We start from the raw sequence: 25,523 nt of genomic DNA on the forward strand, positions 1-25,523 counted from the left end.
TAAATATGTATAATTTATTGAATGTCAATCATGCCTCAGTAAAGCTGTTTTTAAATTCAATGATAATGGAAAATAGCTTAATAAGGAATTTAAAATATGTGCTAGAACAACCTGTGCTGACTTTAGAGATGCGTTAAGAATCATTATATTCTGAGTTTACTAAAACTAGAAACATTTTCTAGTTTTAGTTTTTTTAATTCATTTAAAACACTAAAAACACAGGAGAAAGAAAACTGGTACATTCATTTTAATATCAGACAAAATAGAGGAACATTAACAGAAGTAAAAAGGATCATTTCCTAGTGATAACAAGATCAAAAAGACATAAAAAAGTCCAATGACATATATATCCAATAACAATTTCAAAATTACATGAAGTAAAAATTGGCAACTTTTAGGGAGAAATTAGACAAGCCTGGTTGGAATATAAAGTAGGGTAAAGTAGTACTCTGCAGAAAGTAGAGTAAAAAGACACCGGGGAAGAAAACTAGAGGAAAACAAGAAGAAAATCAGAAAGCAATGTAGGAGGTCCAGTATCCAGTATCTTGATCCTTTTTCCTGCTGTCTGGTCCCAGATACTTTAAATGTAACCGCCCTGTTTCCCCAGGACTCACTCATGGCCTTGCTCAACAACTGCCCCCAAAGAGCTCTTGTAGGCACTCAGTGAAGCTGCAACCAGACCATCGTGGGAAGGGTCTTTGCACACATCTTAGGGAGCTCATCTAACAAAGCTGCCTCCAAGCTTGTTCCTCAGTTTTACATGAGTGACTTTTCATATTCATGTATATGTAAATAGTTGCAGATAAAAATAAATATTTGGTTGAGGGAGGAAAATGCTATACGTTATAACTCAGATGTTTTCTGAGCTTAGAGAATGCTCAGTCATCTGGAAGGGAAAACAAGAAACACTGAACGAAAATAATGAGCAAGGCTGGGAAGCTTCACAAGAACCCAGTGGGAGTCTCCCAATCAAGAAGGCTGTGAGTCGTCTGGAGTCATTGCCCTGGGGACTCTGCAGATTCGGAAGACCTCTCCTCCCTTCTTCACCAGGATCTGAAGAGGCTGGGCAGGGGGATGCCTAAAGCAGCTGGCTTCTGGAGCTGGGCTTCACTTTCCTGGGGCATCTAAATCTAATGCTGACATCCCGCTGGCTTTCACAAAACCAGCATCAAGGAGCCTGGACTGCTCCTCAGGTGAACGAGTCCACTCTCTGCTGAGGAAGCTTCGCTTCTCAGGGACGAAGCTCCCTCCCTCTGCTGACTTCCTCCCTCTCCTTCCCCAAGCATCTACCATTACCCCTCAAAATAGGGACTGTTTTTCAGTCGGAGGTTTACTTCCTTTCTCAGAGGTTACCCCTCTACGTCACTGAGGATGGGAGCTCACAGGGATAGGCTGGTTACAAAGGTAACCAGCTGTTTACCTGAAGGTAAACAGACTTCCTGAGGGAGCCAGAGCTGGTTCTCACACCCGCTGACCTCTGAGTAACTACCAAGGACTTGGGTCTCTCTTCTAAAATCTCCATATTGCTGGTGGTGGTTTAGTTGCTAAGTCGTGTCTGACTCTTGTGACCCCGTGGGCTGTAGCCTGCCAAGCTCCTCGGTCCATGAGATTCTCCAGGCAAGAATACTGCAGTGGGTTGCCATTTCCTTCTCCAGGGGATCTTACCAACCCAGGAATCAAACCAGGGTCTCCTGCATTGCAGGCAGATTCTTTACTGACTGAGCTACAAGGGAAGCCCCCCATATTGCTGAAAGGGTCTTAAACCTAGACCACTTATAGGCTCACGCACTAGCAGTTTCCTCAGGGGCAGGATAGAAGAGTATTCTCTGGGAGAAACTGTGATATTTACTAGTAAACCCAGCAATGGACCCTGAGGTGGCCAGTTTGCCATCATTCCAGAATACGCCAAAACACCAAGGTACTGATTACTCACACTTAAGGTACTTGGGCCGGTCTTCCTTCAGAACCCCTACTCCTATGAGAGAGAACACCCGCTGCCCTCACATAATGCTTTAACCGTCCTGAGACTCTCCAGACACATTAGATAATCTTCTATAACTGCTTCACGTTCAATAAACTGGGCCCATAATAATCCATTATAAAAACTGAAGAAAAAAAGAAACTCGAAGGTCCTTTAATATATTTAATCAGGTTTTAACATTATAGCTTGAGAACAGAAGACCAGAGGTGAGTCCAGGAGCACTCAACGTTCTTCCATAAAAAAAAATATTTCGGAAGATTCGAAAAAAATCATAGTCTTTTGAAATGACATAAAAATGTTTGACAGAAGGCAGCCAGGGCCTAAGCATGCCTAGGAGTGCCATCAGCTGCTCCCGGCAGCCTATTTTTATCGGGATTTGTGAAGACAGCAGATGCATTTCCAGAGCTCTCTCACTGGTACAATGGCCTCACCTCCACCCATTTCCCAGGGTGGGAAGCAAACAGTTGGAACTCTTGAATCACTGATTTCAGAAGTAAGTCATCAAAAGGACAGTCTTCACATACCAGATCATAGTATTATACTTAGAGGCATCCCCATCAGATACCCCCTTCATTGCATAAAGACATTGAGAAATGATATTACTCAACGCAGCAAACAAATAAGAAAGATAACAACCTGCGGTATACTCACAAACCTCAAGGGAAATAAGCCAGAAGAGAGCAGATTAAAAAGAAGTTTATTGTACAATTCATCATTTCCTTGGCTCACATGCCCTGACTCTGTCCCACTGAAAACTCACCTCTCTTCTGAGCCTGCTGCTTTGGTTTTACTGACACACTGAGTCCTGTTTCCGTAGTACCCCTGGGACAAAAGCCATGCCATCTCAGAAGAAGGTTAAGAGCACCTCCAGCTGACGCTCCCCTGGTCTGTGTGACTATACAGCAGAAGCTGTTCTCAAAGCTCCGCATACGATAAAGATGGAGACACAGGAGGAAGTCCCCGTGTGCCCGTGCAGTGCAACGGAAGCTCTGCTGATACACCAACACACAAACATCTGAGCCTAGGCAGGGAGGGGGTCCTGGGGCGTCTCTTGAAATACCTGTACAGTCCTGGAGTCCTTTCTGACTCAGCCTTCACTCTGAGAAAGATTTCGCTGTCTCAGGATGATGCTGTTCTATCCCCTTTGCTCTAAGGCCTCTAATCACAGGAACCCACAGGAAACTAAATGAGCCCTCTTTATAAACTAAATTTTATCTTTAATGCTTTTCTAAGTAACTTAAACAAGGGCAGTTTTTCTTTATAAATACTGGCCCTGTCTATGTGCAAATATACACTGGAACATATCCATTTACCTTTAAGCAAATCCAAGAGTCATCGTTTTGAGAATCATACCTTTAGGTAAGAAATGAACGTAGTTATAAGGAAAGCATTGACATTATTCATATACAATCACATATGACTATAAAAACTTTGATTGGTAACTTAACAGTTTTCAAAATAAAACAATAACGGCTCTTCTTTAAAGGAGGAGATGAAATCTTCATGTTATGTGTGCGTGCTCAGTCGTGCCCAACTCTCTTGCCACCCCATGGTCTGTAACCAACCAGGCTCCCCTGTCCAGGAGATTTCCCAGGCAAGATGCTGGAGTGGGTAACTATTTCCTACTCCAGGGTAACACTTAATGAACACTCACTATGTGTCAGAGTCGATCCTGGAAATATAACTGAAACACATCTCACCTTTAGGTGACTGTGGGTTTTCTCTATTTCTTTTTTCTCCCCTCTCTCTGACACTAATATAGCTCCTACCCCTAAGTTCCAGAAAAAGGAGGGAGCAGCATACAGGCAGAGGAGCTGTGCAGAAGCAAGAGACAGAGCTGACGGCTTTGCTTATAGTTCACAATCTGAGCAAAGAAAAATGCCCTCTATGTTCCTCTCTGTGTTTACAAATACAAACCCAGCTTTGAAACACACACAAAAAAAACAGAAACGTCTCCCAGGTACGTGCTGTACTCAACACACAGATCAGGGATCCTTATTCACCCAGTGGAAACAACCTTAGATTTGGGATTTAAAATCTCATCTCTGCTAATTGCTAGCAGGGTGACTTTGGGCAAATCCCTTCACCTCTTTCAACCTGGGATTTTCTATTATTAAAATGAGGGTTAAAACATCTACCTCATAAAGTGTTTGGAAGACCGAGTGGTATAAAGCAGGTGAAAATTTTAAATCATTATAACAATTCGGTTAAGGCAAATTAAATCTGTATTTTACAGAAGAGAAGAAAAAAAATGGTTATGGAAACCAAATGATTTATCCAAAGCCACACAGGAAATTATCAGAGATGCTAGCAATTCGTCCCGTCTCACTCCAAACAGTCAGATGTTCTTTTTTCCACGGCAGAGACAAATCCCATTTCCCCTGCTGCCCTCCCTTTGGGGCTCCCAGACATGGAAAGTAAGGCCTCTTCTCTCCCCACTGGTCTTAGGGCCTTCTGTTCTCACAGCCCCTGGAGTTCCCCAAGTCAGCTGAATGTGGCAGGCGTTTGGCTTGCTGGCAATAAGACTGTCATCTCTAAGTCAGAAAAGGGGGCAGGATTTGGAAGGCACTCTGATGGCATGTGGCCACCACTGGAACTACCGCCTGACAACAAAGACTAAAATAAAGGGACATTGATATGGATCTGGGTAGGTCTGTACTGACTCCAAAATATGAGGCTTTTTATGTGTGCAGGTTTTGTTTTCACCCTTAGAATCTAAGTTCCATTAGGACAGTCACAGAGGTTTGTGGGTGGCTGGGTACCATGGGTTAAGAAGATACAGAATGCTGACTCCAAGGCCCTAGTCACACCAGGGCCTTTAAGGGGCCAAGGCCAGGTGAAAGACAGTGACTTTCAGAAGATAAGAAGAAGCTGCCCACTTGTGTTTGTTTGTTTTTTTTTTTTAAATGTCAGGTAAAAAACTGCCATGAGTTTGAGCAAGCTCTGGGAGTTGGTGCTGGACAGGGAAGCCTGGTATGCTGCAGTCCATGGGGTCGCAAAAAAGTTGGACACGACTGAGCAACTGAACTGAAAAAACTGTCTACCAGCAGGAATTCAGAGACTCTTCCCACCATGAAGAACCTCCAACTGAAGGTGGAGGCTGAGCAAAGGGAGCAAGAAGCAGAAGGAAGCAGCAGAAAGGAAGCCCCAAAGCTGAGAGGCCTGGCTGGATATTTCAGAACAATCAGGTTTTGCTCCTAGTTGGACTAGTTCTGTCCACCAGCATCCTGTCTGGTGTGCTCATCTGTCTGACATGCTGATAATTACATAGCAGTGCTAATTGATTTTATTATTGAATCACACAGGGTAAGACTCTTCCATGAATTTCTGCCTATCAATTCCAGTGTATAATGGTATTAACTCTCCCATGAAAATTCACTATTAGCCTAAGATTTTTTTCTAGTACTTTAGAGTTCACCTTGGAAACTCAGGTTAGTCAGTGTCTTAAATCCTAAGGAAGTAAGAAATAGACCCATTATCCCACGGAAAACGTCCACTGGGAATAAAAAAATGGGGATGTTTTCTAAAGTATGTATTTCTGTTACCCTCTTGCCTCTCAGCTACACATCCACCTACTTAAACTCGGCCTTGTGATGCGGGGTGGAGCTGGGACTCTGCAAATGCTTTTCTCCTGTGACATTCAGATCCCTGTTACACCAGTGGGGGCGGGGTGGGGGTGGGCTAGAGGGCACCTGCAAGGCTGGGCAGGAGACTTGCTTCTTCTTGTTCCTGTCGGCAGCAGTGAGTTTCAGTTCCCAGTTTCACTTCACACTCCCAGAAGCAGCCTCATCGCGGTTGCTGAGAGATGCCAGCACCAGCAGAGCAGTGCTCTTTCCTCAAGGGTCTGGGTCCCAGCTCCTTGGGCTTCTAGCTGTGATGACCCCAACTTCTCCACTTTGTTCCCCCAGCTCTAGTGATGGTGGCTGTTTCCTCTCCCCACCCCACTGTCCAACAGTGTTCCCTATTTACCCATTCTGTCCTTCAACATCGATCATATTGATTTCTCATATTAAATGAGCTGTTAAAATAACTTATGTCATCTCTACTTTGCTAATACAGCACATTTGAGAGCCACAACTTCATTTATAACAGTGGGTAAAAGAGCAGACTCTGAAAGCAGTCACACCTAAATAGGAACCCCAGCCCATTTATGCAACTTTGGTAACTTTGGAAAATTTAATTCACCTCTCCAGGTCTCATTTTTCTCAATCACTTTCATTCATTCAACTAACATTAACTGATTACCTGCTAAGTTCCAGGCACTATGCCAGGCAGCAGAGATACCATGGTATGCAAAACAGTCAAGGCCCCTGACCTGGAACCTTCTGTCAACTGAATCAGATGAGATAATGCAGGTAAGGCACAGGTAATCAGCCTTCCTCTCTGTACCACGACAGGGAAACAGACACAAATGGGTCTTGAGAAAAGTGCAACGGCTACGTTTCCTCTGAAACTGAGACAAGTGTCTTTTCCTTAACAAGGCTGAAGGTCTCGAGCAACATAACCCCGGGGATTCACTGGGCGCGCTTGTCTGTGCCTCCTGTTCAGAGCAGAGAATCAGTGCCCTCACAACAGTATCCATTCAGAAGGAAACGGGACGAATGACCCTAAACAGGGAATACTACATGGCGGCACTTTCTAGAAATTCCAAAGAGACAAGGTCCTGTGATACAAGGGAAGAACAGAAGGAGCTACAACGCAGGGGTAGGACTGGGGCCCAGAATGACCATCACCATGGGGGGTGAGTGGAGAAAGACACTCAAGAGCCACTGTTCCAACATCAGCCACACAAGACTTTTTACCATACAGAATATATAACTATAAAATAAACAAGAACTTACTTTCTGCAGGAGGACTACATACCTAGACTGTCCAGGGAGATGATAAGATGGAAAAGAAAGATTCTTGATTCCATTTAAGGCTGAATCTAAAGGTCCCATGCTGCAGGCAAGGACAAGTTGGAACGGAATCCCGTCTCCACATTTTGACACAATCCTTCCTTGGACCTCTGCTGACTAGACATCAGGCATATTGAGGCAAGGATGGCTGATGTTCTCATTAACAAGGAAGTATTTCTGCAAGACTATTGTGCAGCTAAATTCTTGAAAGCCATATCTGCAGCACATTGATACCCTATAAATGCAAACTAAACTCTTCACCCTCAATTTTTTATTCATCTTGACATCACTATGACCATCAAAAGTCATACAGAAGGAAAACAACCATGGGAAATTATTACTAGAAGGTCTCCTCCACATCCTTGCTCTAGGGCCTCATTATAAATAACTTACTGCCATTGACGGAATTTAGAGTCCCACAAGGCATGAAAAGCCTGGAGTTTTACTCATAAATAAATGCCAACATTTAAACAATCAAGACAGCTTCAAACTCTAGGACTATTGAAATGAACAATATGTACTGCCCAGATGATTTATAATGCTTGTGTTTATAGTCCGAATGGGAAGATAATTCAATTCCACCTGAAAAGTCATTATATGGCCAAGCCCAGGAGAAGTACTTTGGATAAGAGGTGATATTTCTCAGTTTTCCCATTTCAAACAAATTATTATTTCTGTATTTAGGACATCACCTAGGTAATTCTTTCCATGACTTATAGTACTCTTGAGCAATTAAGAAAATTTATAAGGTGAATGAAGTCAGGGACAAATGCCAAATTCAAAATGATCCGCAGAACACCAAAGAACCCCCCGGAGAGCATTGCTGTCTCAGACACGAGGCAAAATAATCCCTTCTGCTCAAGAAAACAGAGGTGAGCAGTGAGTGTGCATCACAGTGAGAGCATTATTATCCAGCAGAGGCAACCTGCTAAATACAGACTTCATTTACCAATCAGCCTCCTAACAGGAAATGGGAGCAGAAAGGTCCCTTCTGAGAAGATGGAGAAATAGCAGTTGGCAAAATGTCTTCACTGTGGCACACAGCAGCTTTCCCTTATATCCCCCTTTCCACACAGTCCAATCAGAGGGAAGAAGAACCTGTCTGATATACATTCCTGCACATGGCAGCCGACACTCCAGAGCAGTCAAGGGCAGAGAGGCCCTGGCCTATGGGATCAGCCCCCAGAATTCCTGGGCTTACATACCATCCAGGCCATTGTGATGACTGTAGTTTCTTTTCCCCAAAATGCTCAGAGACGTGTGATTCGGGGTGGCTAGCATCCGCTTGGTGGTTGGGGTTTGCAGGCTCGGTGTAGATCGAATTACATTAGGTTTCTTCGAAGGATGGATCTCTGACAGGGGGAAGAAAGGTTTCTCAACTCAGAACATGGTATTAAAAATCTGTGTGCACTTACCACCAGCTAACGGGCACACATCTTATTTCTTAATGAGCTGAGAGCCAGTTCCTTACGGACCAGCCTGTTTTCCCAAGGACTTGCATAATGAATCAGGGTCAAGTGCTGTTTCCATGGCTTTGTTTATCGAAAGGGAGCTGGTTCTGCCCCTGCTAGCTGAAGCTCTGCGCTTCATGTTGTGAGTACAAGAAGGAAAAAAAAAAGCCACTTCAGAAGGTCACTTAAACACAAGGTTTACTAAGGGAATAAGGCATCTGACTCTTGAAGGAATTAGAAATTCAAAGTCTATCTGGAGAGGCAGCCTCACAGAAAACTACCTCTGCACTCCATCACACTAGGAACAAGGCGTGCAGCACAGCTGGTGTGTGGCAGCTTTCTGAGAAAACAGGATTCCTCCTCTGGCTCTGCAACCAGAACACCAGGGTCAGTCATGCCCGGCCAAAAACAGTTTGATACAGATGAAATCTGACACCGAACTTCAAACACTAGTGTTAAGAAGTAACAGAAGGAAAGCTTTGACAGAGGATATATCACAAAACTGTAAGGTGTGTGTGCTGCATGTGTGTTTACGTGAAGTATGTTGCTGTCAGTCACATAGCCCTGCACTACTTAATACTTTTTGGATCAAGTAGATGGACATAAATTGCAACACCGCAGAAACTGGATTTAAGGACCTCCGTCTACCACTAAAACCAGGCGACCTCTTGTCTAAAGCTGAACCTGCTCACTGACCCTGAGTTGCCACCAAGCATGCCAACCGTACACAAGCCACCCCGTCTTCCCAGGCAAGGGCCAGGATATCAGGCTTATGTACTGAAATTCAGGAAGAGCTCCACTGTCTCTACCTGTATGCCTTCCTCACTAGTGGAGGATTTTTGAGGGAAAGGCCGTATTTCAAGGCCATATTCGTCTTAGTGTTCCCTAAATAACTTAGTGAAGTGTCTTGCACATAGCAAATACTCAGAAATGTGTTCTGTAGGGAAGTGGTTCAGTTAGTAAGGACAGCCCCGCTGTGGGTTTGTCTGGTAGAGACAGAGACCAGTTTGTCCATAGGAAGAACATATAATTACCTATGGAAATGCCAATATGCAATGTCATATTCTATTTCTTATGATCATCTTATGATCAGATACTTTCCTTTGCAAGGCGGGAGAGGCTTCTAGGATTAGGCCCTGCAAGGGAACATAGTTGAAAACTTCATGGACTAGATCACCACGAGTTAGGTCGTACCTGTGATAACCATGTGATATTTTAGGGGGATATCAAAGCAAATCTTTAGGCCCTGAAGGAAAAAACAGGAAATAAGGTGGCAAAGTAACATCAAAGAGGAAGCTGTGCACCCTGACTCTTAGGATGATCTGATAAGGACCAGATAATATACTAAGTTTAAGGCTACACTTTGATTTTTAAAAGACTGGACCTCTTAAGTCTGGACACTTCATAAGTATAAATCTTTCTGACAAAATAATAAGGTTCAATGCAACTCTGAGCACATACCTAATTTTTACTGAGAAGATGAAAAAGCAAGAATATTAGAAGCATAAAAACATGCCATTATAGCTCCTAGGTATAATAGGAACCGTTTTAGAAACCATTATTTCACAAATTATTTATCTTAAAACTCTGCCAAAAAAAAGTTATTTCTTGGTAATGTTACATTATTCTTAATTATTATATTTCAAGATATAAATGGAACTACCATATTTGGGGATTTTCAAGTTAAATAACAGGATAAAAACCAGAAAGCAATACTAATGCTCCCCTTTCAAGTAACCGTAATTGGCACATCAAAACTATAAATATTGTTTAAATGTGGTTTAAACACCAGTTTTCTCTCTTTTTATTTAAAAAAAAGTACATGAATCTTTCTCTATTTAAGGGAAGGGGTGAGGTGGGTTTGAAAATAGTGGAAGATTTATATCAAAATATTAAAAATATTCATCTTTGGGATTTCCCTGGTGGTCGAGTGGCTAAGATTTCACCTTCCAACGCAGGGGGTGCAGGTTCAATCCCTGGTTGGGGAGCTAAGATGTCACATGCCTTGGAGACAAAAAACCAAAACATAAAACAGAATATATTGTAACAAATTCAATAAAGACTTTAAAAATGGTCCCCATCAAAAAATCTTAAAAAAAAAATTCACCCTTAAGAATTCCCTGACATTCCAGTAGTTAGGACTCAGCACTTTCATTGTCTTGGGCCTGGATTCAATCCCTGGTCAGTAAAAAAAGACCCTGCAAGCCATGTGATGCAGCCAAAAAAAAAAAATTCATCCTTAATTTTATGATAACTTGGGATGGTGACAGATGGTAATTAGAATTATCATGGTGATCATCCTATAATGTGTATAAATGCCAAATCATTTGTGTGGTACACCTGAAACTAATATAACATTGTAAGTCAATTATATTTCAATTAAAAAAAAAAGAATATTCCTCCTCTAATAATTTAGTGATTCTCATTTTCCTCTTCTTGCTTAATCTGTACTTATATACATAAATACACATTACATTTTTATTCAATTATATTTTTAGGAAAAGTAAACCTATCTCTAACTCTGTATTATGTTCTCTGTGTGTTCTGGTAATCAAACATTTCTCACATAAAATAAATGGACTATTCATATGAAGGTATCCAATTTCAGCTACTCGAAAGGCTCACATTTAATATAGGTATGTTAATTTTGAGTAGCCGGTGATAAGATACAGATACTGTTCTCCAAGCTCTTCTATTAAAAAAATACCCACCTAAGTACCCAATGATACATGCCAAAGGCTTCCTAGTGCTTTTGCTTTTCAGTGGACTTCCAGATAGATCCGCATGTCTGTCTGCATCTGAGGAGAAAGAAACACGGAGACAACCAGTGAGGCTGATTTCTCTGCCTATGCTACACATACCACAGAAATAAAAGGTACAAGTGGAAAACAGTACAAAAATAATCCACCAGTTTCCTTCACAATTTTCTTTGGGGTTTAAGAATAAACTGGGTCCAGTTCTGGTTCCAAATTACTGAATGGGGTTTTACCTGGGGAACACTCGCTTTAAAGTCCCTTATGAAACAGCTAACACATCTTCCATGCACATGCTTTCTTTCCGTGTTCATACATCTGTAAATAGTGGAAATATGCTTTCTGTCTAGCCATGCCATTTCTACATTATAGCAGAAAAGCCTCCATAAAATATGAGGTGTTATCAGTCCTAATGTAAGATAGATCTGGCATGGAAGACAGAAATGATGGCTGACAAAGGCAGCAGATGTGACCAGCCCTGACCTCGATGGAATGAATCTCTATGGAGGAGCCTTCATCTATCTCGATTAACTTTCAGTTCCATTAGATGAGCCTCCCCCAAGTAAAAATGGGCCACTTGATTTTATCACTAGTTTTCTGTCCTTCATATCCTATTATGATGTCATTAGCACTGAGACTGACAAGGTTTCCTGTATGCAGACAGGCATTTCATCCAATAGTAAAATACTGTAATGGATATTTGTTCATAAAGTTCACATCACAGTCATTTCAGAGAAAAATAAAGCACACAACACAAACACTCTCTGTTTTAATTAGCTGTCATTAGGATGAAGAATAGATGTGAAAGATGGCTGCATCTCATACAAGAGTTAAGTTACAGAGTTTGAAGTGACCAAAAAACGTGTATTGAAATGGTTTTTAAATTTGCAGCTATTGTCATAAAGCTTAACAGAGTAGCTTCAGCAGATATGATTCTGCCATGTTTATGCCCTTTGTCAAAAATGTCCCTATAGATTTTCTGTAATTGAGACCACATTTCTAGCCCTATACACAGGAAGTTTTCTTTGACATCCACAGGGATTCTCTGCACAATTAGTGTTAAAATGTATAATTTAATCTGGAACTTCAAATAAATTAGAATTAAAAATTAACTTTTTCATAAGCTCTAACCCTCTCATCAAGGAAATTCTTCTCCAATAACTACTAAACAGAAAAAGGTGGGAAAGTAGCATTTTAAAATATTGAAATAGACAAAGCACATAACGCAGAGCCTGGAATCTGAATATGTATCCCAAGCACTGGCTAATTACTATGCAACCACTGACAACTATAAATGGTCCAATTTCTTCTCCTCCTACTCAGTTGATTTCCTTTGAGAAAAAATAAAATAAAATTACTAAGTTATGAAGCTTTTCACCTGTTGTTGAATAATAGTGAAGTTACAGGCAGAAATATAATAAGCATATTTTGGAGGAGTAATCTAAACAAACATTAACACGCAGCCCAAACCCTGCAAGGACTGAACACCTGTCACATCACTATGAATTAATAGTAATAATTCTTTCCTAGTATTACTAATTCATCAAAAATTCAAGTTCTACTTAGGAAGAGGACAGGAGGAAAATATTCTATTAATAAAATAAAGTTTCAATGAATCATCTTAGTATTTCCTCAATGTTTTGGACAAAAACCATTACTGTATTGTTAGTAGTAAGATTAACTTCACTCTTTACTCCAGTTTCTAAGGCCCAGAGGAAAACTGCCAAAGTGGCTCCAAGCAATAAACTCCCACATGACTGTCACCTTGACAATAATCAAAAAAACCCATCACGAGTCACCAACACAATACCCAAAGACCATTTCACTTTATATTAATCTGCTTTTAATTTCTCACTAAATCAGTAGGATTAATTATGCAGTGTTCTAAGTGGCAATTTACAGAGCACTTGAGTGGGAGATCAAAGCTCTTTAGAAGGATCCACCTTTCACCAATCATCATTATAAAGGAAGCAGTTGGTAGCAAGAAAATCAGTCTCAACCATGAATAAATCAAGATGAAAGGTGGGTGCTAAGACTATTTAACATAGAAACTGCAACCATTAAACGATTACACTGAAAACCAACAGAAAATAGAAAAAGCTTCTGTCTGGAGGGAATGATTATAAACATAGACGATCAGGGCCACACTTGAGCTGGTTATAAAACATTGTGATTTGTACTCAAGACCAGGCCAGTGGAGGCTTGTTCTCAAGTTACTCACCTAACTCTATCTAAAGAGGAGTTATTAGTATGTATTAAAAGCACACAGAGAAAGAATGCAAACAGAGAAATGCCCAAAGAAACCAGGAAGAATCAAAATCCAGCCAGAGCGAGAACACCCTCATCTCACTCGAAACAGTTGACCAAGCATGAGGCGTGTTTTCATGGCTTCTGGAAGGTCGAGCTCTACTTCCTTGAGGTAAACGTGGGGAAAAGTTACCCATTTCTGGGCAACGCACGGCCATCTTTCTAAGATGTTGTGGAAATATTACAGGGGAAAATAGAAAGCTTGCAAAAAGTACCTACTGAATCAAAATTCACAAAACTGTCTCACATGAAGGTGGAAGTCGCTCACACTGAGCGACCACATGGATTCCACAGCCCACGGGATTCTCCAGGCCAGAATACTGGAGCGGGCAGCCTTTGCTCTTCTCCAGGGGATCTTCCCAACCCAGGGACTGAACCCAGGTCTCCCGCATGGGCCTTCAAAATTGCTATCATAGTAAGACCACTCATAGAATTTTATTATAAGAAAATTTTCTTATAAAGCCATTTCAAACAAGACACAAAACAGATGTGCTATTAAAAAAAAAAAAGATTCAACTACTTAAAAAGATACAAAACAAAACCTGCTTGGCCAACACAGCATCAACAAAATCAAGGACAAAACGGAGGAAATATTCGGTTGGCCAAAAAGTTTATTTGGGTTCTGCCATACTCTCTTATGGGGAAACCTGAACAAAGTTTTTAGCCAACCCAATATTTGAATTGCAGATCAAGAGCTAACTACCTTAAAATACAGTAAGTTCCCACAAGCTGGTATGATTTTTAACAGAAAACAGGCCAGGGCAAAAACAGTTGATGAAAAAGGAAATACAAATGTTTTTCAAACATATGCAAAATGTTTTACCTTATTCAAAATGAGAAATGCAAGCTGATATAACTTACATGTCACTTACCAACTAGTTAAGGGTTTCAGAGATCAATAACACTGCTGGCAAGGCTCTAGAGAAACAGGCACTCTGCAGACACGGTGGTGGGAGAGTGAATCATAGTCTTTCTATGGGCAACTGGGCAGTGACTATCAAAATTCAAAGTGAACGTTGCCTGACCCAGATGTTTTACTGTTAGGGATCATATGGGATTGCAAAGAGCTGGGCATGACTGAGCGCCTGCGCACGCATGCACACACACCTGTAAGGTACATACACCAGTCTTAAAAGGTATCTATATAAGAATATTTGTTGCAATATTACTTATAATAATGACTGGAAACAACCTAAAGTGTTTTGAAACAGGGTAACTGGCTCAGGTTCAAAATATAGACTATTTTGCAGCTGATTAAAAGAAGAGGTAGCTCTCAATGAATTGGTATGAAACGGAATGGTCTCCAAGATCCATCAAGTAAAAAAGGCAAGGTACGGAGCAATGTAGACATTAACATCTGTACAAAAACAAAGAAGACACCTAGTTTTGTTAGAGATACACGTGTCATCTCTGGACACTTTAGACACTGATGACAACGGTTAGCTCTAAAAAAGGTATGAACGAGAATGGTGTTGATCTGGCCCAAGACTTGTAGCCATTTTTGTTCCTTTAGAAAAATTTACAAACATCCATTCGAAGATAAGTTTTTACTAAAATAACAGACTATCAAAATAAATAAGCCAGAACTGTTTTCTCCTAAAGTTAGAACTTAAAATTTCAAAAACTTTATATAATTATTAATAGTAACTTTTGCTGAGAAACCTCTAGAAAACTCAAAATATGTATAAACCAGTTTCTTCTGAATATGGGCCCCTGGGATACTTCTGAAGTTGAATTAGCATGTTCAGAGAAAAAGGGCTCCAGGTTCCCCTTTGAAGACATTCATTCTGGGGAATGGTGCTATCATTAAAGTCCAGTGTGTTATCAACTCAAAAACTACTTAATTATTCATGTAAGCTACAGAGGGGGCACCTAAGTCATTTGGATCCACTTCTCTAGGAACTTCTGCTTCATCTATTGAAAGCTGCTAACATATTGCTCATATTTAACCCCAGTCTCTGTATCTTAAGGCTCAGATAGAAACCATGTGCTCACCAGGTGTTGGGTGATTTTACAGATTTTTAACAAGTTATCCAGTAAACTCAGTGGTGATGTCTGATAACAGTAACAAAGGAGGAACACCATCATCACTACGTCATGGCACTTTTTTAATGAGGGGAGGGGTGTCAAGAGGGAGAAGAGACAGGTTATCTGAAAGCTGATGCTGTGTTACAGCCATGCAGTCGGTCTGCGAGTCTCATCCAGGACATCACACTTTTCTTTCTGAAGTGGTTTGGTTTTTGGTCCTGCAATCCATTTGTATTATTGTACTTGTACTATTTACACGGTAGAACTGGTTCAGCCTCTGTACTTATATTAGTAAGTTTCAGCACGGACTTACATAATCACATATAAAGGTATATTATTAAAATAAATAGGTATTTGGGGGTTTGGAATTATAAATCACTTTATATCTATATCTATAAAACACATGTTGGTTATACCATATGTTTATTTCAGGTTAAAAAAATTTTTAAATAGGAAATATATTCCCATGACTCAAAATTGAAAACGTTTAGAAAGATGAACAGTAGCAAGTTTCCTTCCCACCCCTTTCCCTCAGCCTCTCAGTTTTCCTTTTCGAGGACATTACTCTTACATTTTCCTTGAGATACTTTATGGACATGCAAACAAAGATTTCGCCTACTCACTCTACTGTAGTCTTTGACACCTGTTTCTTAAGGAAAATAAAAGTCAGAGAGTGCTGCTGTTAACAACAAAAATTCCTCTACACAAGAATTAACTTGTGAACTCAAAGGTATGACTATGCTCTCTCTCATGTAATTGAGAATGTATCTATTCAGCTCCCTACTTCTTCACTCTTACGCCATCTGTCATCCCATAAACTCTGGCTATGATATTGCTGTAGTGGTGCTGCCAAGGCCAGAAGCCACAGGCATCAACTTCTGCAGTTCTTACAAGAGGAAGAATCTCAAGTTCACAGGGAAAACTATTCTCCTTTTCCAACATTATGAAGAATTATACTAAACATATAAATTGGAGCTCTTGATCCATCGATACCTTTAGAATTATAAACTTTCACCTGATCTGAAAGTGCATTCATACTGCATCATAGTGACTTAACTTTTATGGGGAGGGACAGGGTCACCACTACCTTTGAGAAACCAAGGAAAGTTTATATAAAAAAAAATAATGATATAGCTTTACCCTCCCATTGGACCACAAACATGGTTGTGTACAGACATCAGGTTATTAACACCTAATCTTACTAACAAGCCAAGATCAAAGAAATCTGCTAAACAGGTTGTAACAAGGTACACATATGAGAAGATGATGCAAGAAGCAATTAGATGCTAGAAGAATTTATTAGCTGCTTGCTGGTTGCGGGGACCAGGACTGAGTACACGGCTGGTGAAACTTTTACATTTTAAGTTGTACGGTAAAATTATTCTGAGAATCTGATTCTATAAACTTGCTCAATGAAGCTAACTACAAAGTAAAATATGCCCCTTGAATTTCATCACAAAAAACACCTCTTTTATTATGATCATCATCATTATGATAGCTATGTTTGTAGAAATATAATACAGGTAATTTAATCTTGACCCTTTTTAGTGGCACAGCCTTTCAACTGCAACAAATCAAAATGAGGTGACAGAAGAAAACATACTTCACTGAAGAATCATCAAAATAAAGACAATTTGCAAATTAACTGAGAAATTAACAGAAGCTTAATGAGAAAAAGCTTTCTCAGAAGTCAATTAAGTTAGTGATGGTTTCTTTTCCATTCATAGAAACAAAGATGATCTTGGAGCCTGGCCAATTTTAATGGGAGAATTCCATTCATTTTCTTTCCCGTAACATTTTTTATTCCTTATATTTACGAAATTATTTATAAAAATATGCTTTTAAACCAGCTAAGCAGTTTAGGTAGATATAAATATTTTCTAGTTCCTTAAAATGGTAAGAAAATGATAACGTAAATCCATGAACTCAGAAACACTAGCACAAAAATAGCACAAAATGTCAGTATATATGCCTAAGTTCTCCAATATACGAGTCTCGTGTAGCGAGTTTTGCCCTCTATGGCACGCAGAGATTACTTCCAATTTCTACTCCCTTTACAAAGCACTCTTCTTTTAAAGCTTTTACCTGTATGTTTTAAAGCCTTTCAACTGTTCTGCTGAAAATTAGCTTCAGGAACAAACACCACTTTTCAATCATCACTCCTTTTACAGATACCTTCTTTAAATCAAAACGGAATGCCTCAAAATAATAAATTTCTCACGATAAAGTATCTACAGAATTTCTTTAAGATTTCCCATCTATTAAGCAACACAGCAAGTTTTCTTATCCCATAGGGGAAAAAACGTGCATGGCTCTAACATGCTAACCAGGAACGTAACTAAAAGTAACAAGGCTAGAATCAGAGCTCACAGACAAATTATGGACACGTTTAGGGGTACACGGTAATATAAGAACAACCTGCAATTCATTGGAACATATGACATTTGTTCTAACAACAACAAACATAAGCAAGACTAAATGTGTTGGAAATGTGAGTAATAAAATGATGTGTTACGTACTAATACATATGGTATATAATTATGAAATGGAAGCCAAACTGGACAAATAGAATGCTCAACCACAAATTCAGATACTAGCTTGTAAAAATTAAATGTTTTTCAGAAAATTCACCCAAAAGACTTTAAAATTCATTTATAGCTTGTTAAATCTTCTAATTTGTTATGAAACACTGAATTTCCAGAATATTATATAACTGTAAAGGGTTTGTGGGAAACTGAGAAGTTTACAAAGACGTACAATTTGTCATTAGTGCAAATTGGCAGGCTTTATTCTACCTTAGGGGTAAAGGTGCTTCCCCAATAAGGGCTTTTAGGCAACTCCATCACAAAACCCCATTGGGTAGGATCACCTCCCACCTATCTTTTGCTGAGCACTACTTTCTCACAAAGATGGCAGAAGTTTCAATGTTTCTTTTTCAGGTTGGCGTGATACAAATGGCAGCAGACAAAACAATGTTAAAAAAGAAAAAAAAAAAACCAAATAAAAGGCTGCACACAAGAACTTATGTTTATTGCAAACAAAAATAAAAACAGAGAGAGGGAAGAGAGAAGATGGTCAGAAGCACAACATATAAGGTTAAGAATTTAAAAGCATCTTACATTCTGCCCTAATGGCAGCATAATTAATAGGAACAAACGGCCGTCTTGCTGCCTGCCGCAGCCGGAGGGTATTTTTGCAGACCTGCCGAGCAAATTTTGTGAAATATGTAGTGTGAAGGAAGAAAGCTTGACGGGTCTTCACTGCAGACTTCGGGCTCCCAGTGTTTCGGACTGGCATCCCCTGCATGGCCTGGCGAGACATATGACTTCTAACTCGCGGGTCCTGTAAATCAGACAAACAGATGTGTGAAGACCAGAATGTGTCACATACATACTGCTTGCACTCTGCTCAAAGAAAAGGGCAAGTTTTACGTCTTTCACTGAAGAATATATGACTTAATACAGGGGGAGAGCATTTTAAAGTGTGTCCTTGGGAGTAGGAGGTGGGGACTAGAGAAGGAAACTGGGTGGAAGTGGGGTGTCTGCGAGCCTATACTTTTTCCTCCTAAACTGACCTTAGCAATCCCAAATCATATTCACAACAGTGAAAAACTGCCAGGAGTAACATTATTATTATTTTAATATTGAAGTGTGTTAGTCGCTCAATTGTGTCCAACTCCTTGTGACCCCATGGACTGGCCCACCAGGCTCCTCTGGCCATGGAATGCTCCAGGCAAGAATATTGGAGTGGGTAGCCATTCCCTTCTCCAGGTATCTTCCTAACCCAGGAACTGAATCCAAGTCTCCTGCATTACAGTGGATTCTTTACCATCAGGGAAGTCCCAAATATTGAAGTGAGGGTCCTTAAGGCTTGTTAGTTCTCAATAGGTAAATACCTATTATTTGCCATCTATGAGAATTTTACCAAATCATATTTAAACTGTTGTTCACCCCAAGATTGAGTCCATGCTTTCCTGTTATACCTATGATAGCTCAGGAACAGGAAGAATGATCAATTTGTATTTATTACTTTATGCAACATGCTAAAGGTTACAAACTGTTTCAAAAAAGCCATTAAAACCAATATTTAATTTGTAGGCTCTCTTCTCATGCTAACACCTCCCACACACATTGTTCTTCTTCTGTCTGAGTAATCTCTCAAGACCAATATTTTGAATACCTGAAAAAACTGGATTTGTCCCTGCCCCTCTCTCCACACCTACCCTGAACATTTCAGTACTATGGTTAGCTTTAATAGCTTTGCTTAAGTTTGCCTATACTCTACTTCCGTTTGCAAGGAGTGATTCAGGCGCTGAAAAACGTGCCATTTCTCAACACTAAAAAGACCACTGCTTGTGTACCTCGGTAGCTGGGCTAGGAGGTAACTTCTCCTCTTCCGACTGGGTGGGCATCTTCAGGCCTCCGTATTTTTTCCAATAGAGCCAACAGGTTGCACATAACCTACACTGCATATTAGGTGGGCCCCAAGAATACCACTGATGAGACTGTGTGGCTAAAGATGGAGGGAAAAATAAGTAAAGAATGTGATATAACTTGTAACAGCAACACATATACAGACAAACATTTGAAAAACAGTCCAAAGCCATCTTTAGTTTACAATCTTATTTTTCTTCTCCCAGTTTACCCAGCAAACAGGAACGTCTGATACATGCATGTATTTTTCAAGTCAGAATTCATTCAGCCGTTTATTTCTCTATATATCAAATGCCCTTATTAAGTGCCCTCTATTACACATTATACTGCTGAAGGAATTTTTGTTGGTTCATTAAAAACATCCTCTATTGTGTACATTTCTGGAGGTAAGTTATTAGGAAGGTATTAAAACTAAATCCTGGTTTCCAAACCTATGGTTCAGAAACTAGCTCAGGGTTTAAGGTGCTTAAAGGGACTCTCACAGATAAAGGTGGAAGTTGGACAGAAATAGGTTATCTGTTTTTCATTCCTTTATTTTAATCAATAGATAAAACAATTACTTTACTTCTTCTCTCTTTAGAAATGGAATCTGTTTCAAGACTGTAAGTCCCTATCAAGTGAGCACGTGCAGCAGAGATCGCAGCATGCTTAAGCCTGGAGAGCTCAGCTGATTTATTCCTGAGCCGAACACTACAGACCTGTATTATTTTGCTCTGAAATTTTAATTACTGCCATATAACAATTTAAGTATTCCCACAATGGATCTGAAGTTTAAGACAGAAAACACTGAATCTTCTGCCCTTGACCTGCAACGTTGCCTTCATCAGGTTAACATGTTCGAACAGCACATCAGGGTTATCAACTAACACTTCACAAGACACTGTCAAAAAGGGAAGATATAGTGATCACTATAGTCATACTACTTCTTATGAACCCCATCATGTGTTATTCTGGGGGGACTCCTGGCAAACAGTAACCTAAAAATGTTCCCTCTTGTAATTTAAAACCAAATAGTCAAATAAGTCAAGCTGAGTTTTTTAAAACACAAATTTTAAGAATCCTAAATATTAGGCATGGACTTGTTTTGGATTCTGAATATAAAATTTCACTTGTATTTAAAAAAGTATTTTTATCCAAATTAATCATGATATGTCATTTTAATATGTCAACAAATGCCTTTCTCTTTATACAACTAACTCAAATTCAATTAAAGACTGACAAACAGAAAACATCAAATTCTTTCTGTAAAGATAAATTTGGTATGTATATTATATTGAACTATAATTATAATAAGTAATTTAATACATGGACCTCAAAGATTATAAAATTAAAACTGCTTTTTTGTCATGCACATATAAAAATGGTGGAATAATTATTTAAAGGGATATGTGAGACTACATATAAGATGAAAGGGGGTGTATAAGACACTAGCATTTCTTTAGGAGTCTTTCTACTTTCATTTAAATATAAATGAAGTTCAAAATCTAAGATATCCCCCAATGCAAAAACAGCTATGCAATCCATGTAAAATTGTGACCAAAAGAATCTAATTTTCCACAAAGTGTTTCCCTTTGCACTCTCGTGGTACAGAAAATGGTTAGGCATGTGCTATTTCTATGAAGACAGCAATCCGTCTGGCTCACACCTTCCTTGATTGTAGGAAAGATAATTACATGATTTGGCTTTAAAAGCCTTTCCTAATGCTGGAGCCTGGTATGGGGCATGGAGGAGAGTCAAAAACTGGGCACCAAGTAGATGTTTTTAGTCAACACTGGTGTCCTTCCCTCTTCCACACCAGGCTGCTCTGACTGGAAGGACATATGGATGATTTTCAGTCAATATTGTGTCCTTCCTTCTTCCACACCAAGCTGCTCTGACTGGAAGGCCATATGGATGATTGTGTCACCACAGCCCCGTTTAAGAGACTATATTGTTGTTTGAGGTTTTAAAGAAATATAAAAAATGTATCTGGGACTTCCATGGCAGTCCAGTGGTTAAGACTCAGCATCACCACTGCAGAGGACGTGGCTTCAACCCCTGGTCAAGGAACTAAGATTCCACATGCAGAGAGGTACAGCCAAAAGAAAAAGAAAAAAAGTAGAAAAAGTATCGACTACTTAACAGTTCGTCTCACCACCTCAATTTAACATTCAAGGCAAATATAATGCGCCGGCATCAGGTAGTTTTTTTAACAAGGATAAATACTAATAAACACAAGAGTATCATAAACAGCATCTCCCAAGCCAGTACTCTAAGGGAACTGGTCTGAGGACTATAAATACCAGTTTCTAGCAGTAAGTCCTTCCTACAAAGTTATGTGGAGCCTTTAATTTGTCAAAATATACTGAGAAACCCACCAAAAGTGTACTGGTATATTTCGTGAGACCATGGTTTACACAAAGCTAGTAACAGCTCTGAATGCAGCTTAGCACGCACTGCTGTGGAATACTCAACAAACCCAGGACACCACAGAAGCAAATCAAAGGAACCTAACACCTAAATTGAGCGTCCAAGCGGAAGGTAAGGATGGGCATCTATTCACTCTGAGGCTACCTTATCCTGCTCTCCATGCAGGGCTGACTCCCACACCTCCCACGGATGCCGCCAGCACGGTCCCTGGGGGAGTAGAGGCTGGAGTGGGGAATAAGCCCTGCTGGAGAAAACTCACCGTAGCAGCTCTCGCAGGCTCGCCCGAGGAGAGGGTTTTGTGGCTGGAACGTGGTTCCCACAGCTCCATTCACAGCACCAGGTTTGCCATTGCTGGTGGATATTTGGTTGGGATTTGGTTTGCTGCTTTCAATGAAATATAAAGTGAAGTGATAAAAATGACTTGTGTAACAAGGTAAAAGGCTCTGCACTTCACTACTGATTTATCTTAACCACACATAAACATTTGAATGTTTGATGAAGAAGAAATAAAAATAAGGTGTTTAAATGAACCCAAACCATTTATCTTTACAAACCGAGGCTATGTAAAAACCAATCTCATAAGCATGACACTCACAAAATAAAGAGAGTCATATCTCTTCCTCACCCAGACACAATTTCCTTAGGATACTGTCTGAAATTTTGGAAGATGCAAGTTATTAAATTTTATTACTTATCATGACAAAATAATTTCTGGATTAAATAAATTAAGCAGTGTGCAGTGTTTAGGGAAAACCACTGCCCATCCTGCTGCTGGAGTGACAGCTGCTGACCCCACACTGGCTCTCAGGGAACTGCACAAAAGCTGCATGTCAACAGTGACACTGCGAGAGGTAAAAGCACTTCAGGAGGCTGTGGCCACTCATCCTTTCTATTATGCTTGAATTTTTATGAAGATGATTACAGAGCACTTGAAATTAGAAAACCCACTAAATGTATCCGAGGCATTTCTTTTTAAGAGGAAAAAGGTAATATCTATCAGATTTCCAGAAGTCATAATTCCTCAGAATCATGTAGCCTGGACTGTTTTGGTATTTACTGTGCCAACATGGTTTACTTTTTCCCATCTGGGGCAGCCTAACTGCCCTGCTTATCAGTCACACCCAAGAACACTGTCCACCTAGGTGTACACAGTATGTCCTCAAGTACACTCTTAATTTACCTAACATATATTTATTCAGGGTCCAGTAAAGAAAAGTGCTGACATCAAGCAACTTTCATTCTAGAGGAGCCTTCATGTCTATATGCTGGGCAGAAAATAAAATAAATTAGCAACTTATTTGTTAGCAATGAATGCTGAATGACTACATGCGGACTACATATATTCCTATGGCCAGTGAAGTAAAGAGAGCTCACAGCTGTTAAGAAAGACATTTGAAGTTTCAGCAGAGAGTAGACTCATGAGTTTCCTTTTTGCTCTTTCTCATTCCCACACTTACATTTACCAGTGAAAGCCTAATATGTAAACTTTACCTGATGACAAATTAAGATTTCTTTCTGCCAGTGATACTGTAACTCTTAAGTGAAACCAGCTAACCTGTGTGTGCACTGAAAACCCTATTCTATAAACAGGGCTATTATTTATACTTCTTATCTGTGCCAGCAATGTATTTTGAAGACAAATTGGTTTTAAAAACACATTTTACAACAGACAAAAAGTATTTCTCCTCTATAGATTTCAGTTGGAAACACAAAATTAAAAGTGGTGATTAACAATGACTAAGATTTCCAAAGGTCTGTAAAAATCTACTATGCATAGTCAGAAATGATACCCCTTGAAGTCAAATGGCTGATAATGTCAATTTCAGAAGATTTTCTCTAAATATGAAAATATCTGACATTTAACACAGGGACAAATATATATGTGTTAAAAGACAGCTAATACAAATTTAAAGTTGAGCAGCCTGAAAAAAGCGAGAGTAAACACAACTTCAGTTGTTCAAATTAATCTAGAATGTTATGTGGCTGAATAAACCACTGACTTTAATTATAATAATCACAAAAGGAAAATGAGTATGTAAAGGTGGAATATAGACAGGTCAACCACTAAACATACGCTTTTCAAAACCAAGAACCTATAGATTAATTCTCAGGGGACAAATGGTTGATGCTAATGTGATGATTTTAATAAAGTTTTAAAAGCTGCATTATATGAAGCTGCCCTTCCTTTTAGCTAATGCCCAAATCCTTCCTCCCTTCCTCTGTGCTCCAGACTCCAGCCCTCCTGCCCTCTTGAGAACTTTGTACACTTGATTCTCTCTCCTGGACCCAAATTTACCATGGAAACATATCTCTCCTATTAAAAAAAAAACAAACCTCCATTACTCTACCCATACTCAACCCTCAACACCAGGGATTTGCCTTTTCAGCCAATTTTCTTGAGAGCTGCCAATCTTCACTGTCACCAACCACCTCCATGTTGCTACATTCCCTGGCTATTTTCACTAGCATTTGACACTGTTAACCTCTTTCCCTCTTTGAAAGATACTCCTCTCTCGGGCTGTGTGATAATACACTCACTTGGCTATTCTTTTTTCGGCTATCAATATCTATCTGATATAGAAATACTAGATTTCCTCAAGTTTGGTCCAAGGCTCAACTTCTTATTACTCTAAGAAATCTGTAGTTTCAAGAACAATATTCTATGCAAATGAAGCTCAAATTTGGACTTCTAGCCCAGAACTTTCTTCTGAGTTTAAGAACAATATATCTGACAACATACTCAACACCTCTTTTTGAAGAAAGCAAACTCAAAATGACCCAACCTGGTTCTCTGCTGCAGCTTCTCATCATGGTGAACAGCACAGCAATCCACCTAATTAAGCTAGCCAGAAACCTGGGATTCAACATCTCCCCTCCTCCCCTCCATACACGTCAATCACCTCCAAGTAGCAGGCACTGTCCAGGCCACAGGTCTAGGTCAAGTTGTTATCATCTTTATTCTCCAAGAACTTCATAATTGGTGTCCTTACAGCCACTCCCCTGACTCCCCAAAATACAGCCAGTCATCTTAAAGCGCATACAAATCTGATGACACTTCCTTGTTTCAAACCCAATTCCAGCGTTCATCAGAGGGCTAACCCCTGGCCCCTGCCCACTATACTGGCCTCCCACGGCTCACCTCTCTCTTCATATCAGCCACACTGCCTTTCTCTCTGCTCCTTAACTATGTTCTGCCCCTTCCCATCTCATGATTCCATCAGCCCGGAAAGCCCCCATCACCCAATTAATCCCTTGCCTAGAGT

General features: G+C 39.9%; 1 protein-coding gene across 2 annotated transcripts in view; it reads right to left on the reverse strand.

Moving 5' to 3' along the window:
• Positions 1–18,512: 18,512 nt before the first annotated feature.
• Positions 18,513–25,523, reverse strand: part of MTA3 (metastasis associated 1 family member 3) — a 143,365-nt gene continuing 136,354 nt past the window's right edge. The window contains exons 12-14 of one of the 2 annotated variants that reach the window (XM_068993871.1): positions 22,520–22,641; positions 19,779–19,930; positions 18,513–18,760 (exon numbers count right to left, since the gene is read on the reverse strand). In XM_068993871.1, the coding sequence (XP_068849972.1) occupies positions 18,515–18,760; positions 19,779–19,930; positions 22,520–22,641 (520 nt within the window). In that variant the 3' untranslated portion in view covers positions 18,513–18,514. Of the gene's footprint in view, positions 18,761–19,778; positions 19,931–22,519; positions 22,645–25,523 lie in introns of both variants that reach the window. The other variant, XM_068993790.1, reaches the window with a different exon arrangement.

This window comes from Capricornis sumatraensis, chromosome 1 (genome assembly GCF_032405125.1).
Source record: "Capricornis sumatraensis isolate serow.1 chromosome 1, serow.2, whole genome shotgun sequence".
Taxonomy (NCBI): Eukaryota; Metazoa; Chordata; class Mammalia; order Artiodactyla; family Bovidae; genus Capricornis; species Capricornis sumatraensis.